An 18206-nucleotide genomic window follows, 5' to 3' on the forward strand; every position below is an offset into this window, starting at 1 on the left:
AGCAAGCATGCTGGGCAATTCTAAAATGATCAGCTTCTGCAGAAAGGACTGAAAGGTGATCATTAGCTCTTTCCTAAAGTGAAATAACATTTGTCTTCTTAACCAGGAAGGATGTACCCATTGCAAGAATCAAAACCATTGGTGTTAACTTCAGGGAAGTATGGTTTACGGAGTATCAGGTGTGAAAAATTAAAGGTGTAAGTTAAATTAGCAGTCTAATTGAACAAGTATCAAAATAGTTAGAAAAGGCTGAGACAGCCACTACAAAGGAATATTGTACCCAGAACCAAGATAGATTTCTGTCATACTCTTAGCAAGGCAGAGACCACTGGGGAAGTATTCATTTTGGAAGTCACACTTTAATGGTGGTCTTTGGCAAATGAGGCATTTTTTTAAAAAAAGGGAAAACATAATTGTGAATTTAATTTAGTTCAGACTGATTCAGGGCTTACTATTATCAGATATTGTGTTAAACAACTCAGAGATGGGCCCTGTTCTTGGGCTTATGGTCCAGTAGAGGGAGACAGGCTGCTCAGCAGAGGGCAGTAAGCACAGTACAAGCTCTGCACAATGGGCTTTTGATGCAGAGTACAATTTAGCCCAGACTGTTAAAGAGGCCAGCGAAGGGTTTCTCAAGAAAATGACACCTAAAAGGAGTTCAGAAAGGTAAGCCGGATTTAGCCAAAAAGGGCAAAAAAGGTGGGACAGGGAACCCTGCCCACAAGAAACCACTGAAGAGATTTTAAAAGTTTACCCCAAAGCAGCTACAATATGTAGTTTTGAATATCTGAATATATGATGAAAGAAATTAAATTTGCTTTCCGTGGCTCCCAAGTAAAGAAGACAAATGGAAGCAAGTTTCAGTTCAGTATGTGAAAATTCATTTATTTAGTGGAAACTTATAGTAAAGCACCCCAACACAATGGAAATTCCATAAAATGATTGGTGGTTGGTTTTGTCTCATAGTGAACCTACAGTAGGTTCACATGATCATTTCATTAACCCACAATAATGATTCTACCTTTTTTATAGGATTGTTTAGGACCCCACTCACACATTAAAACCTTGCCATATGCTATATCACTTACAGCTGTCAAATGAGAAGGCTACACTGGGAAATGGGAGACTTTATCATCGTGTATTTTCAAGTAGAGGCTGGATGAAAATTTTTTGTTGGGAATCTGTGGATGTGATGATTAAGTTTAGGTTGGAGATGCCCTCAAAGATATTGTTCACCTTGGAGATCCTAGAGTCCTCAAAAGAAACTATTTGATAGTTTTCATGAATGAAAGCAGTGAGAATGAACACATTCATAAATTAGGGTTTTATTTATACTACATAAAGCTTATGTTTCTTATTACATCTGGCAGAACTCATCAACTGATAGAAAATGTGACACTATTCAAATGTACTTTCTTTTGCTTATGGTTACAAATACCCTTAAATCAAATCAAAGCTTCAAACTTCAAACTTGTTTCCAGTCCAAGCTAGTATGCTAACCCTAAATGTCTGGTTCCCTCCCTCTACCGATTATTTACTATAACAATCAAGAGAAATTATTTACATTACTGCTGGAAATTGAGAAGGGTGCCAACAGCATTCATGAAACCTTCAGCTTTTCAGCAGCAGGTAATATGATTAAAGCAGAGGCACAAAGCATTTTCCATTCACTGTACATGGAAAATGTGCCACTTGGGAGCCAGGGTCTCCCAGGAATGAGGATCAACTCTGAGCCCATTCAAAGCAAGGATGCTGACCTGCCGAGTGGAATGGGAGGATGCCTCTACTGAGTGAAGAGAGGGACACTGCAGCTTAGGCTGCTGCAAGGTATTCATATAAACGGAAATATAAAGTCAAAAGGACAATTCTTAGGTATATTATTACTGAATCCATGTTTTTACTGCGAGAGAATGTGCATTCACAAATATAACATGTATATTTCATTTTTTATGAAAAATTATTTACATTAATGGATACAAAGTGGTATGAAAAGAACTATGTCTGTTTGAGATTATTGGTACTTTTTCTTTTGACTGCTTTTTCTGTAATGAATGGCTTTTGTAATAACAAAGTTTTAAAAACTACCCCCAGCAATAAAACTAGAAACTGATTAAAATTTCCTATCAGCAACATTTTTTTTCCTTCTTCGATTCTTTGGAATTCAGAGTTACTAAATATCTTTAGTCAATTATTTTTTGAGCCATATATATATATATATACACAGAACAACAAATGCATATATATATATATTCTATTTTAAAATGTAAACAAAAAAAACTTCAAACCCCCAAAATCCTGAGAATAAGTCAACATAAAAAAATTGAACATATTTATTGGGCCAGAAAGACAAAAACTTGTAATTATCTGTTGTTGGAATTGTAAAGTAAATAAATAGAAACTTCCTGTGTAACAGGAGTGATCTTTCATTAAGGTCTTTACAATTCAATGATGCATTTACTCTTAACAAACTTTGGAAAGACAGTATCATAAAACTGTCTCAAAATTCTGTGTTAGGTCATCATTAACATTAAAGATAAGGATGGCAAAACTCTTTACTCCTATCACATCATCATACTAGTCTCATACATGTTACCTCTCAAATTTTAGTTGGAAGATGGCTCACTTACCAATGTCAAATCCTATTTTATTGCACAATGTCCAATTCAGCAATTTTCAACTATGGTGTAAAAAACTATATAAAAGCAAAATCCTTATGAAAAATGTATTTTGTCTTTTTTCAAGAGAAACAAAGCTGGGTCTAAGGAGAGTTCTATTCAAACCCATTCTAATAAAGGAACCCATCAAAACATTTTCACCTTAAAAAAAATTTGAGCACTACCAAAAACTGTCATTTTTGCTCTACTCAATTCTTACTGAAGAAAGTTTACTGAAATTATTAAGGAAATAAAATGTTGAAGGACTGAAGAAATACTTGCAGTAAAGAGAATAAATACTAGTATTGAAAAATGTCACCAGGGAGGGACATATCATACCCCACATACTGCTGATAAAAAGGAAAGGAACCTGTTGGTGGTTTGACATTATTAAGCCCTACAACATCAAAAATGAAGAGTTGGTTCCATGAGCTGTCTAGAATGGTGCTGAAGGCAGTGCTTTCATCAGAACAAGGATCCCTCTGATGTTCCGCCACATATTTCAATTCTTTTGCCATGGGTCATCAATCAGACTCCAGCAACTGTTAGAGCAATATTCAACTAACAAACTGGGCATCAACATTAACAATAGTTTACGGATGTTCCCCTTGCAAATTTCACATTTTCCAATAACAAAAATGTGCACAGAAATTGGCATTTGAAAGGCTGTAACTGTATGTTTTACCTGAAATCTTTTAGTATCTTCATGAAAAAAGCTGTCTAGTAACATAAATTGCTTCTGCATCCGTTCCACAAACAAGACAAGGACCTAAAACATCCAGACTGTTCACAGACAAGGTCCTATTAGGAAGCAAGCTTGTGATTTCAATACGATCTTTGGCAGGATCAGTGCTGAGCCAGGAGCTTATAAGAGACTGGTGAACATTAGCTTGGTTACTAATGGTATGAGACAAAAAAGTACTATTTCTTCCTCCTGGGAAAAAAAAGAAAATGGGAAAACACTGTTCAAGATCAATTTTATGCTAGTAAATCTCTGAAATTCTAATAGTTAAAAAATGTAATGATATAAACTTGTTTTAACTCTCAAGAATAACAGGCTGATGATTCCATTATAACACATCACCATTTTTGACCAAAAGCTTCTAAGTCAGTGATATTAAACACTCAAATTTTCATGGGATAACATGGCTTTCAAACTTGAACTCTTCAGCAAAGCACAAGATTAATTTTGACCTTGTCTTCCTATTTATACTTTAATGGAAAGTCTCAGAAATGTAGCAAAATGGCTAGAGGACAAGTAGAATAGATGTAGATAATATGTAGAAACCTAAACGGTTAGATAATCAAAAAATGAAGTGATCACGAGAAAATTTCTGGATGTATTTCTAAAAATATATATTTCTAAAAATATAATCAACTTGCTGTAGATCTCCTTTTATTCTTGCATTTATTTTAGGTAAATATTCTTAAAAGTAGACTTTTAGAACACTACCAAATTATAAACTTTTATCTCTGACAGTGCTCTGCATTTAACATAGAATTAATTATTTCAGTTTTAGCCTTCATTTGAAATTTTCTTTCTACTTTTTGCCAGATCAAATAAAGACAGATTTCATTTACTCTCAATAAATGGCTGACACCTACTATATGCCAGGCTCTGTGCTAAGTGCTGGGAATACAAGGCAAAGTCTCTGATACCTTGAAGTTTAAAAATTAGTGGGTTTAAATCTTGCTGATTCTTAAAGCCCAGCTCAACTTCCTTTTCTGAGAAGTCTGTCAAGATGACTCTGGTTCATGCTTCTCTTTTCTTTCCTGGAACCCTCAGCACTTGTATGCACCCCTAATAATTTACTATTTGCAACATTTCTTATATCATGATTTAACTTTCTTTGGCCCCTTCTCCTAAATTAAAACTAAGTATTCCTTAAGAGCAGGTTGTATAGATTATTTTACTTTTTCACAGTGTCTAATACTGTTCATTGCAATACCAGACACAGGATACAGTAAATGACTATTTCCAATCTAACCAGCCTTTTTCAACTATAAAATCTCAAATGCAAGATAGTGGGGCTAGAAGAAGAAATAAAAAACCAAGTGCTTAGCTACTCCTGGGTATTTATTAGAAACTAATAAAACTATTAGTTTCTCCATACATGAAGTTATTAGCACAGGCATACTCCATGCTCTGCACATTCCATACTTTTTCCAGAATTTTTCTGGAGAAGTTTTGGACTTTTACTTCTTAGTTTCTGTTTACCTTTTACTGCTCCAATATTACTCTTGAATACTGTGAAAATGAACATTAGAATCACTGTGCAAAGTCTGTCTCCTGGTCCCCCTGCTTCCACTTTTCCAACCCTCTTCCCATAGTTGCTAAAGTGGTTGTTTGGAAACATAAGACAGATCACCCCACTTCCCTGCTCAAAATTCTCCAGTGGCTTTCGGTCACGTCAGAATGAAATCTCAACTCCTGCTCCCAGTCTGCAGAGTCCTGCTCCTCAGCTCCTTCTCACCATCTACTCCCCCTCCTGCCTGCTGAACTGCAGCCACACTGGCTCTTTTCTGTTCTCAGTCTCAGGCCTTTGGAATTTGGTGTTTCCTCTACCTGGAATGCTTGCCTGTGACTGGTACTTTCATCTCTTCAGGTTTCTGCTCAGATCTTCTCTCCTCTGCCAAGCGGCCCCTCCCCAATTAATTTTTTTTTATCATCCTACTCTCTTTACTCTTCTGCATGGTCATCAGGGTATTTGATCCAGTTCTTTTCCGTTTTGCTCTGTCTCCTTTGCTACTTTGCTGTGCTCTACTATGTACTGTAGGAATGAACTCCTTTTTCCAGGCTCCCTTGCCATCTGCCTTCCAGGTGAACCCTGCGCGTGGGAGATAACTATTGTGGGTGACGAAGGCAGAGAGGCTGTGGGGAGTAGGGTGGGGGTGGGGAAAAGCTCCAGGTTTCTGACAACAACACAGTGATTCCAGCCCCAGCTGAGGTGGCACCTTTTCTGCTGATCCAGAACCAACTCTGATAGTACTTCTAACAGGGCAGTGGAGGTTATTAACAACTGTTCATTTCTGGACATTCCTCCTTTTTGTTATTTGCTCTTCCAGCATCCCCTCCATTCCCTTTTGTTCTTCTAGCCCAACACACATGAAAACAATTCCTTCTAAATCCAGGGTAGTTTCTGCTTTTCTGTTTGGACTTTTACTGAAACATCATCTACTGACTTACTGTCTACTGGAATATTTGCTCTACGTGCCTTGAGGCTTTTCTGCTCCCTGTCATGGGCTCTAACACCTAGAAGAGTACCTAGCACATGGCACTTCATAAACATTTGCTGAGTGAATGAACAAAGTTTGCAGTCATAGACAAGCTCAAAAACAGGAAGCTTAGAAAATACCAAAAGTGAAAATAAAAATTCTTTTTGATTTTAAGTGTATAGTTTCTGGATGACCTTTACTTGTGTTATGTCGCTTCAGTCGTGTCCAACTCTTTGCAACCCTACAGACAGTAGCCCACCAGGCTCCTCTGTCCATGGGATTCTCTAGGCAAGAATACTAGAGTGGGTTGCCATGCCCTCCTCCAGGGGATCTTCCCAACCCAGGGATTGAACCCGCACCTCTTAGGTCTCCTGCATTGATAGGCAGGTTCTTTACAACTAGCGCCACCTGGGAAGTCCAACCTTTACTTACCTCTGTCTTTAATCAGGAGACAAAGCCTTTTATTCTGAGAAACCAGTACCTTAATACATAAAGGATCAACTTTTGTCTTGTCATACACCTTTGACAATGTAATATAGGAGAGTGATCAGTGCCTATTCTGTGGCATGAGGGCCCACAACAATGTACTTACAAAGTTAGCCAGCTAATAGCATTTCTAGTCGTCAGCAGTATAGCGGTCAGTAGCTGATAAATTTCACGCCCTGTGATACTAAAATTTACTCTGAGGCCAGAGAAAGGAAACCTTCTGTCACTCCTTAATGTTAAAAATATGACTATTTCTCATTTGGTGTATCAAAATATAATCTAAAGTTGCCCAAAAGAATCTTCATTAAAACATTTTACCTTGGTGAAAGAGTGATGACTTCTCAGGTCCGTCTGTGGAGGCATCCCAGTGCCAGAGAGATCCATCTTCAGAACAAGTGAACAGATGATCTGGGTTGGATGGGTGAAAGTGAACTTCCCACACTATGAGTTAAGAACCAAGGTTAGTTAAACCAACATCAAAACACTACCTCTAGGCATATCATCCATTAACCTCCATCACATACCTTCAAACTCTAAGCCTGTGATAAAATCAATGGCTTCAGTGTCAAAGAGAAGGCATAATATAATGCTCCAAATGGCTGAAACATGTAGATAGGATAAAGACGTCAAGTAAATCTACTTGTGTATCGGGCCAGCAAATGAATGAAAATAAATGCTAGTCATCTGACCTACTGCTTTTTTATATAGAAAAGTATTGGGTTGGCCAAAAAGTGTGTTCAGGTTTTTCCATATCAATTTATGGCAAAACTCGAACAAAGTTTTGGCTAACCCAATGACAGTGGGATAATTCTGAAAAGATTTTTTGAAAATTGTTAAGTTCTTTTATTTTAAATTCCTATGTCATTAATATTTGAAGGCTTTATTATTGGAAAGGGAGAGGGAAGACCATAAAAGCAGTATACAAATGAAGTTCTAAGAGGCAGAGTCCAATTTTGGCTCATGCCAAGACTCTGCTCTGTATCACAGAAATAGCAACTAGCTCTCAGCAAGCCAAAACCTGGAAAGGCTTCAAGAATCTGGATCCAGTTTCAGATGAAGGACTTTTAAGAAGCCAACTTAGGACTAGGGGCTCCTCAAGCTCTCAACATTAAGGGAACTTTGTGTGCCAACAGACACCTGGGAACCAAGGACTGGCCAGGACTCCTCAGGAAGGTATCTGCAGCATGAAGGTAAAAAAAGTAGTCTGTAAGCAACGGTTCTGTGATTCTGGGTTAGGTAGGCTTAGAAAGCACCCAGAGTGTAGTATAAAAAGTGCAAGGCACATGTTTGCAAGCTGGCATTTTCATTCTGACAGTTACCACAATTAAACATGCTGCAGAACAAAAAGGTGACCTTCCTCTGTAAAAGAATGTGTTCTGGGTGAGTCCCTGTGTAAAGTACATTTATGCTGTTTCACTAAAACAAAGTAAAACAGAAGAGCCTAATAGAGCCATTGAAGACTGCCCAAATCGAGATACTTATGTATTTATATACTTTCCAATTAGAAAACAAACCTCTAGCCAAGAGTCAAGATGAACTGAAATACATTACAAGCCACTAGTGTGTTCTGCTTAACAATAAAGGCTGGTATTTAAAAACAGGCTGGTGAGAAGAGCTTTGAAACTTTATAATTCTAACTACTACTGGGTTAGCAACAACAGAATGTGATGCATACCCTATTTATTCCCCCCTCTCCCCGCCCCCCACCCCACAAAGCCCTACCTAGAAGAGGGAAACAGTTTCTATTTGCTTCTTATATATAATTTTTGGAGAAGGAAATGGCAACCCACTCCAGTATTCTTGTCTGGAGAATCCCAGGGACGGCGGAGCCTGGTGGGCTGACGTCTATGGGGTCGCACAGAGTCGGACACGACTGAAGCGACTTAGCATAGCATAGCATAGCATAGCATAGCATAGCATAGCATATATAATCTTAAAAACTAATAATCTTCCCCAAGTATTAATAATGTGAAACTTTAGCTTCGAAGTTACAATACTGGTATAATGTTTGCTTTTCTACACTTTTATTCAAGCATTAATACCAACTTTTCCCAAGACAGAATTTAAAACTATAACCCACCCTGACCTGTGGTGATAAAACATCTGTTCAGCCAAAACATCTCCACTAAAATCAAAAGACAAACAAAAAAAGGCAAGAGCCTATATCTTTTGTTCTTGCTAAAAGAAAAAAAAAAAAGGTATAATAATAAATTGAAGAACACACAGACTGGCAAATATTAAAAACAACAACCTGCATTTTGCATGGGAAAAGTACATTCTGACATACTGGGTATGACAATATAAACTGGTTATTATTTTTACGTAGAACAATTTGTCAACATGAATCACAGCTTTAAAATTATGCCAAATTTTTGACTCATCAATTCTATTTCTAAAAATTATCCTAAAAAATAAGCACATAAAGATAAACACATATGGATAATCACTACAGTTTTATGTATAATAAACATAAATTAAAGAATGTAAATGTCAAATAAGAAAGGAGTTAATTATTACAAACTTACACAATTCAGTCAAAAGTTCTGCTGTAGAATGATCCATATGTATCATTTATGGAAATTTGCTAACACTATGTTGTATAGTTCAGCCACCAAAAACTTAATGTATCTTCACAACACTTACTTTCAGCTTCATGAGCCTTTAGTAGAGACACAGGCATTGTACCTTGTCTAACATCCCAAATACTCAACATTCCATCCTGGCCGCCAGTAGCTACAACGTGCTGCTGGTTGGGATGTCGATCAACACAGTGGAGTGGCACTCGGTCACCAGTCCTTTAATGGGAAATACAATGACTTCAAACAGTGATAAAGTATAATTTATTATTGGATAACCCATGAAACAAGTTTCATCCCAGTAACTAAATGATAATTTTGTGGCTAGGGCTACTGGCTAAACTTAAACCATGTCAAAAACCTGATTACATTAAATATACCTCTAAATACTAGAATTCTGAGGGGGAATTAAAGGCTGGAGTTATTCATTCTCTCTTCAATTTGGACACATATGGAACAAGAAAATTTGATGGTAAGATATGCAAAAATTTCCATTTCTTAGCTTTTAAAAAACATTATATATCAACATAAACAGCATACTCCTTACTTCTATTCTGTCTTATTTAATGCTTAGTTTACATATATATTTTTCAGTTTGACACATACTATTATCTAGAGAAGGCTGCAAACATAGAAAGGGTATTTCTGCTTAGAAAAAGTATCTTGGACTGTATTTTTCTCCCAATCACATCTAGAGTGTATTATTTCACTATTAATTGGATCACCTGATGAGGAAAAATAAGTTCCCCATTAAATAATATACACTTCAAAAAGAAAATATAAACTTCTGATCAATACTACAAGTATTTATTAAGTGCAGTAAGGTATTATCCACACAGTCAAAGGCTTTGGCATAGTCAATAAAGCAGAAATAGATGTTTTTCTGGAACTCTTGCTTTTTCCATGATCCAGCCGATGTTGGCAATTTGATCTCTGATTCCTCTTCCTTTTCTAAAACCAGCTTGAACATTAGGAAGTTTACGGTTCACATATTGCTGAAGCCTGGCTTGGAGAATTTTGAGCATTCCTTTACTAACATGTGAGATGAGTGCAATTGTGTAGTAGTTTGAGCATTCTTTGGCATTGCCTTTCTTTGGGATTGGAATGAAAACTGACCTTTTCCAGTCCTGTGGCCACTACTGAGTCTTCCAAATTTGCTGGCATATTGAGTGCAGCACTTTCACAGCATCATCTTTCAGGATTTGGAATAGCTCCACTGGAATTCCATCACCTCCACTAGCTTTGTTCGTAGTGATGCTTTCCAAGGCCCACTTGACTTCACATTCCAGGATGTCTGGCTCTAGATCAGTGATCACACCATCGTGATTATCTGGGTCGTGAAGATCTTTTTGTACACTTCTTCTGTGTATTCTTGCCATCTCTTCTTAATATCTTCTGCTTCTGTTAGGTCCATACCATTTCTGTCCTTTATCGAGCCCATCTTTGCATGAAATGTTCTTTTGGTATCTCTGATTTTCTTGAAGAGATCCCTAGTCTTTCCCATTCTGTTGTTTTCCTCCATTTCTTTGCATTGATCACTGAAGAAGGCTTTCTTATCTCTTCTTGCTATTCTTTGGAACTCTGCATTCAGATGTTTATATCTTTCCTTTTCTCCTTTGCTTTTCGCTTCTCTTCTTTTCACAGCTATTTGTAAGGCCTCCCCAGACAGCCATTTTGCTTTTTTGCATTTCTTTTCCATGGGGATGGTCTTGCTCCCTGACTCCTGTCAAATGCCAAAGCCTTTGACTGTGTGGATCACAATAAACTGTGGAAAATTCTGAAAGAGATGGGAATACCAGACCACCTGACCTGTCTCTTGAGAAATCTGTATGCAGGTCAGGAAGCAACAGTTAGAACTGGACATGGAACAACAGACTGGTTCCAAATAGGAAAAGGAGTACGTCAAGGCTGTATATTGTCACCTTGTTTATTTAACTTATATGCAGAGTACATCATGAGAAACGCTGGACTGGAAGAAACACAAGCTGGAATCAAGATTGCCGGGAGAAATATCAATAACCTCAGATATGCAGATGACACCACTCTTATGGCAGAAAGTGAAGAGGAATTAAAAAGCCTCTTGATGAAAGTGAAAGAGGAGAGTGAAAAAGTTGGCTTAAAGCTCAACATTCAGAAAACGAAGATCATGGCATCTGGTCCCATCACTTCATGGGAAATAGATGGGGAACAGTGGAACAGTGTCAGACTTCATTTTTGGGGGCTCCAAAATCACTGCAGATGGTGACTGCAGCCATGAAATTAAAAGACGCTTACTCCTTGGAAGGAAGGTTATGACCAACCTAGATAGCATATTTAAAAGCAGAGACATTACTTTGCCAACAAAGGTTCGTCTAGTCAAGGCTATGGTTTTTCCTGTGGTCATGTATGGATGTGAGAGTTGGACTGTGAAGAAGGCTGAGCGCCGAAGAATTGATGCTTTGAACTGTGGTGTTGGAAAAGACTCTTGAGAGTCCCTTGGACTGCAAGGAGATCCAACCAGTCCATTCTGAAGGAGATCAGCCCTGGGATTTCTTTGGAAGGGATGATGCTAAAGCTGAAACTCCAGTACTTTGGCCACCTCATGCGAAGAGTTGACTCCTTGGAAAAGACTCTGATGCTGGGAGCGACTGGGGGCAGGAGGAGAAGGGGACGACAGAGGATGAGATGGCTGGATGGCATCACTGACTCGATGGACGTGAGTCTCAGTGAACTCCGGGAGTTGTGATGGACAGGGAGACCTGGCGTGCTGCAATTCATGGGGTCGCAAAGAGTCGGACACGACTGAGCGACTGATCTGATCTGAAGGTATTATCAAGCCCATCAAATTATACAATTGATCTGGAACAACATGGGTCCACTTACATATGAGTATTTTTCAATAGTAAATATACATTGCTACATGATCTAAGGTTGGTTGAATCTGGGAAGGTGGAACCTTCGGTACAGAGGATTCCTGGTATATAGAGTGCCAACTATAAAGTATACATGGATTTTCGTGTTTATAGAGGGTCAGTGACTCTAATGCTTATATTGTTCAAGGGTCAACTGTATTTGCTTTATCAAAGTTAATCAGAAATTACTCTTAACATGCAATTGAAATACAGTATAGTTTATAAAGTCAGTTGCTACAAATAATCAAACAAATTTGCTTTACACTACTGAAATTACAAATCAAAACTTACAGTGATAATATCTGTGTGGGCTCATTTCGTTGTTGTCTAAAATCCCATATTTTTAACTGTCCAATTGAATTTACTGTAAGGATCTCAGGAGTTCGAAGGAAGGTTACAGCATGGAGTGTACTGCTATCTGCATTGTCTGTAAATTAAGAAAACCACAGTGTATGTTAACAGGGCACCACTTTTCCATGAATATCTTAAACAGCGTTCCCTCTGTTGACTGAAAAATTACAAGTGAAATTTTAAATAAGTCACAATTTTATTTTTATGGAAAAATATAGGAACATATGTTAAAATGGACTCTCCTTTGATAGAAAAATTATATTACTCACAGGACATCTGAACTGTTTTCCAAATTGAGGACTAAGTTTTCATATATTTCTCTATTTCCACTTAAGAGTACTACCCTCCATGTCTGAGACAGCTGTTCAAGTTTCTTTATAATCCAATTTTATCTCCCACCACTGCTTCACCCTAGACAACCTAGACATCATGTTAAAAAGCAGAGATATTATTTGCCGGCAAAGGTCCATCTAGTCAAAGCTACGGTTTTTCCACTAGTCATGTATGGATGTGAGAGTTGGACTATAAAGAAAGCTAAGTGCTGAAGAATTGATGCTTTTGAACTGTCATGTTGGAGAAGACTCTTGAGAGTCCCTTGGACTGCAAGGAGATCAAACCAGTCCATCTTAAAGCAGATCAGTCCTGAATATTCATTGGAAGGACTGATGCTCAAGCTGAAGCTCCAATCCTTTGGCAACCTGATGTGAAGAACTGACTCACTGGAAAAGATTCTGATGCTGGGAAAGATTGAAGGCAAGAGAAGGGGACGACAGAGAATGAGATGGTTGGATGGCATCACTGACTCAATGGATATGAGCTTGAGCAAGCTCCAGGAGTTGGTGATGGACAGGGAAGCCTGGCGGGCTGCAGTCCATGGGGTCGCAAAGAGCACCTGAACTCAACTGCTTTACCCAGAACCTCCATTCTGTTGGGCCAAACACCACAGCTTCCTACAGAGCTCATTCTGACCCTGTATTATTCTGCTGACTCATCTCAAATCGATTCATCTTTATCCTTATCAGCTCTCTCTTCTGCCATGTTCTTCCTGTTTGCCTTAATGTTCCTTCTGTTTTTTCTAGTGTGTCTAAGCTTATACATCTTTATTTAGTATATACTTAAAGACTTTTGTTTTGTGACCCTCCTCCCAACTGTCACCAGGCCGGCAGTCTTTCAAAGCTAAACAAATGGTATTCCTCAGAACTAAAATAATAATAATACAAAAAACTGATTCATGGGCTCAATCCATAGAAGTTCTAATTCAAGAGGTCTAGGGTGATGGGCTGTTAAAAATCTCCTCAGGCAAGTCTGTGCAAAATATGGTTGAGAACTACTACACTAGTCAGACATGATTTAGCAACTAAACCACTACCACTGCACTAAATAATCCTTCTAAAACATGATGTGGGTACATTACCCCTTTGCTCAAAAACTTTCAATGGCTCCTTAGCTGTCTACCTAATAAAGTGTATTAGATTCTTCACAACCTGACTGCAATCTACCTTTCTTGTTTCATCTCTCAATTCTCCAAATATCTAAAGTCAGGTCAAACTACACTTTCTGTCATTCTCTGAATGGCCTTACCCCGCCTCTATGCTATTCCCTTTATCTGGTGTGCCACTTCTCAGTATTATTTATGGTCTAGAATCTAGATTAAATGAATTGCCCTGCCCCTCAATTCTTTATCCGATAATTCCTTCCAACCATCCTCCCCATAAATTTCTCTTTCTTCTACTCAGTCCTTCATACAGGCCTTATCAACATACCATCTTGATAAAGGGATTCTGCTTTGTATATTTCTAAATCCCTCAAACATTAAACCCCTGGCATTGCACATGGGCAGTGCTCAATTACTATACGACAGACCAAAGAAAGATAATTTTTCTTACCTATAGTTCTTACAGCTTCCTTGTGATCAGCTCTGAAGAGATTTATCCGACCATCTTCTCCAACTGTGACAATCTCTGGGTTGTTGCACACAACACCTGTGCATGGTGCATTGCTACAGGAAGGACTGCCCGGACCCGTGTGGTAGTGAGCTGCTGTCCACTGCTGGCTGGCTGACAGAGTCTAGGTGTCAGAAATGAGGCTATGATTAATTAAAGCAAAGCTCCCCAAAATTAGCACTTTCCCCAACTACGCTATTATTTTAAAACTTTGTTTCATACCTTTCTAGAAAAATAGTACTCTTTTCCCTTTGTATTTCAAAGTATTAAGGTCGAGGAAATACTTCCATTAAAGCTCTGTATTCACCAGATTAGATTCCAAAGAAACACTGTTTAATAATATTCCAAACTTATCTCAAATTAAAGAAACAGTTTTTAAGTATCAGGTAATTATGTGTTCAAAGACAACTCCAAATTCTTAAGGGAACTGATCTACATTGAAGAGAGAAATCTCTGCAGGGCTTTCCAGATGACTCTATTAAGAATAACGTTTAACTAGATCTGGGTCTTATACTTACTAAGCATGCCTATTAGTAAGATGACCTTTATTAATATCCAAATCTAAATAAGCATTCTCTTCCAGCAACTTAAAACTGTTAACTTCAAGTGGGCCCATTTTAAAGGACTACCCTTACCACTATGCTCTAAAGGTCAGCAATCTTAGCCTTTGACATATAAGAAAGGCATAGAAAAAATGTCAAGCCTTCATATAGTGTGTCTTTCCTTCTAATTAAAACCTCGGTTCTGTTCACAGAAGCAAAGTAGCTGTTCCTGCTCCCTCTGATGATGTCTGAGCTAGAAAGTGCTCTTTCTTCAGAAAACCAGAGGATCTTAAAAGAGAGTTACAGGAAAATTACTTGCCAGAATACCATATTGTTACATGGAACCTAAGAAAATTGAAGAGTTACCCAATTTCAATGAAAGTTCACACAAAAATGGTTCTAGAATTAGTCAACTAAAAGATGGGTAATACAATGACATTTCCCCATCCTTTTTATAGTTTTTGAGACAATAAAACTTTATTATTTGTCACTATTAAGTACAGCCTTCTTTAAGCCTTCCTAAAAATAATTAAAATGCAAACTGAGTTTTCAAAGAAAAATTCTTTACCTGGTTATTTGGATGGTGGAGGAAAATTGTCACACATCCTGTCGATGAAGCAGCTACAATTCTTTCCTGGTCCAAAAACTAAACAGAAAATTCCTGCATGTTATAAATTCATAAATATCAGCAGGGAGGAAGCCCATTTATCTAACTCAATTAGCAGTGTAACCATTTTAAAATGCAAAGAACCTACAAATGCTAAGCAAATAAAATGCCAAAGTCAAAACTTCTATACAAATAAAAGTATTTTCATAAAGAACAAACAACAATAATTTTTTCCCCCTAAACCTGTTCATCTACAATTGATTTAATTTTGTACAACTACCATAAAGGTTTAGGAAAGTATAATTCCCAGGGTCAGGAAGCTTTCCACAGAAGAAAATGCAGGGACTCTGAAGTCTTACAGATCAGAATTTGAAAACTTAATTCCATTCCCACCACTTATTACCCGATTTGAAACCTTGGCCAAGTTCTCCAAGTCTTGGTAAACTTGTAAAACGAGAATTCAAAAAGCAAAACATGTAAAGTGCCTTGCACAGTATTTGTCATATAATTCATGCTCAAAAGATTTTAGTTTTCTCATGACAGATAACAATACTTGATTCACCAGCATTCCATGAGAATGAAATTAACTTATGTAAACACAGCTTGGCACATAGTAGATGGTCAATTAAACAAACAAGCTACGATTAACTTCACATCCCCTTCCCCTAACCAGCTATATGACATGGCAAATCATAACCTACAGAGAATTCAAGTTCTTGTAAACCCGGGGTAAGACTAGACAAACTGTAAGGTCCTTTACATCTCTCAATGTATCATTCTCAATTTTTTAAAAGTTAGCTCTTGGATATTACAACAGACGTACTTGTAAATCCATTACATCACCATGATGTTTGATACTGCACAATAATTGATGGTCTCCTTCAAATCCTCCATCAGAATCCAAGTTTCCAAAATCTCCAATAGACCACATTGAAACATAATTTTCCTGAAAAGCAGAAAATTTCATTTTGAGATGAAATATACGTCAAACTCCCCGAAATTGAAATGTGCACTGCCTTCAATCAACCCTGCTTTAAAAGTATCCCGGGCAGACGGCATAATAATCATTAAAAACACAAGAAACGAGGCCACTGATGGCTCTCAGATATAAGGCGACCGAGCGTGAGATGTGCATTCGGTAGAGAGAACCGCGCTAGGAGCTACGAAACAGGAGTTCGCGCGCTGGCTGACGGGGGCGCGGTTCCTGGAAGGAAGGAGATAGCAGGGACTCCAGGCCGGGCGCAGGGGTACCTCATTGTCCCAAGAGCCCGTGGCGAAAGTCTCCGCTGTCTGCAGGCTCCCTGGAGGTAATGGTCGCCAACGAGTCTTGCTGATTTTCTGTGACACAAACTTAGCATAAATTTCCTCCATGCTGAGAGGAACCCAGGCAGGCACAGCACGAAGTACAGCGCGCGCCACTCAGTCCCGCCCCTTCTCGCTGAGCCCTGATTGGACCGGACCTTATGAGGGACGGTGGCTGCAGAGAGCCAATTCTCCTCCGTCGGCAGTGCGGGAACGAACAACCCGGCCCCAATCGCGAAGAAGATGCGACGGCCTTCCTCGTCAAGGCGGCTCTGAACCAAGGCAAAAGCATGCCAGTCCTTGTGCTGTAGGACCATCTGCAAAATCGGTATAGGAACACCGAGACAATACATTGGCGCAAAAGAATTTGTAATGTAAAGACAAATTTAAGAGCAAAAATAAAATAAAAGCAATGCAAGAGAAACGAGCTAGCAGCCACACCTAAGCAGGCTTGCATTTCACCGCGCATAGAAAAGATTAAAAACCCTTAAATTCTCCTGGAAATACGTCCATTAACGTACCAATGTATTATTAAAAACCTCTCCCTCCCTCTCCCCCCAAGCAAGTACTTTTCTTCAATGGTAACACACACTGTCAGAAACTGGAGTTGTAATTCTGAAGACCCCCAGTTCCAATTTTGAGTCCCAAACTGACTACTTTATTCCCAATATTGAAGTAAAGAATGCTGCTTCGGTTATTATCGCAGAATCCCACGAAATAGTTAATATATAAGTATATTTTGGATTGGAAATATATATATATATATACTTACATAGACACCGCATTTGCCAGGGTCTGGCTAGAACTAAAATTTGAGCATTGTTTCTGACGCAGTAGCATCAATGTCTTTACGTAGCTTTGTTTCCTTCCTTAAAAGTTTATTGGGACTAAATGATGACTGGATCCTTCCAGTCTCCGTTCTGATTAGGAGTCAGCAAGTTGGATTCTACTGGCAATGTTCCTTGCCAGTTTCTCACTCAGTCTCTTGCATAGCTGATAGCAGCAAAGCCGGGGTCCAGTCTAATGGTGGAATTTGTGAGGCTTAAATAGCTAAAAACGACACTTGTGTTAGGAGAAAAACATAGTCGCCATAGGCTACTGTAGTATTTTTTTTAATTTTATTTTATTTTTAAACTTTACAATATTGTATTGGTTCTGCCATATATCGAAATGAATCCGCCACAGGCATACATGTGTTCCCCATCCTGAACCCTCCTCCCTCCTCTACTGTAGTATTTTTAAGCAAGTGCATTATCCTAAGGAGCAAAGCATTCTCGATGCTCCACCCTCCAACCCGTGTCTCAGTATTCTTCCACTCTCTGAATTTGTGCTTTAGAGCTGAGACCAAATCAGGGTCCCAAAGTCTCTGCTAACCAGACACTAAATGTACTTGTTAGCTAGAGCCTGAGTACTCGGGTTAGAGAGGACGTTTGCCCTCGGTTTAAGATATTCAGTCTCCAGCATAGGGAGCTCTGACTCTAACCGACCTAAATATATTAGTCATTCATTGGGTTGGGTGAAGGCAGGACAGAGGAAGCCCACCGTTTAACAATCTGGACAGCTATAGGAGCAGACCCGCCACTCGCAACAGCTGACCCAGCAACGACTGCAGAGCCACCGGCAGCCTCGGAACTAGAC

General features: G+C 38.6%; 1 protein-coding gene across 4 annotated transcripts; it reads right to left on the bottom strand.

Annotated features, from left to right (window-relative positions):
• Window positions 1-1309: 1309 nt before the first annotated feature.
• On the bottom strand, window positions 1310-18201 carry NUP43 (nucleoporin 43). 4 transcript variants are annotated; one of them, XM_061428272.1, is made up of 11 exons: window positions 18111-18201; window positions 17341-17618; window positions 16727-16885; window positions 16518-16604; window positions 16090-16212; window positions 15228-15305; window positions 14061-14241; window positions 12115-12250; window positions 9000-9151; window positions 6675-6797; window positions 1310-3588 (listed from the first exon to the last, which is right to left on the bottom strand). In XM_061428272.1, the coding sequence occupies exons 3-11, from the start codon at window positions 16883-16885 to the stop codon at window positions 3359-3361; spliced, it is 1269 nt and encodes a 422-aa protein (XP_061284256.1). In that variant the 5' UTR covers window positions 17341-17618; window positions 18111-18201; the 3' UTR covers window positions 1310-3358. The 4 variants fall into 4 exon arrangements, with proteins under 4 accessions (XP_061284256.1, XP_061284255.1, XP_061284254.1 ...); XM_061428271.1 differs by having other exon boundaries at window positions 17341-18122; XM_061428270.1 differs by lacking the exons at window positions 17341-17618; window positions 18111-18201 and having other exon boundaries at window positions 16727-16936.
• Between the last annotated feature and the right edge of the window lie 5 nt (window positions 18202-18206).

The sequence above is a fragment of the Bos javanicus genome, chromosome 9 (genome assembly GCF_032452875.1).
Source record: "Bos javanicus breed banteng chromosome 9, ARS-OSU_banteng_1.0, whole genome shotgun sequence".
NCBI classification, from domain to species: Eukaryota; Metazoa; Chordata; class Mammalia; order Artiodactyla; family Bovidae; genus Bos; species Bos javanicus.

Excerpts from the sequence above, each read along its gene's own strand:
- NUP43 (XM_061428270.1), bottom strand. The coding sequence starts at position 16,921 with ATGTATTGTCTCGGTGTTCCTATACCGATTTTGCAGATGGTCCTACAG. Across the intron at positions 16,213-16,517 it reads CGGGCTCTTGGGACAATGAG|GAAAATTATGTTTCAATGTG; the intron begins GTACCCCTGCGC and ends TCTGCTTTTCAG. Across the intron at positions 3,589-6,674 it reads GTCATCACTCTTTCACCAAG|GAGGAAGAAATAGTACTTTT; the intron begins GTAAAATGTTTT and ends TTTTTTTCCCAG.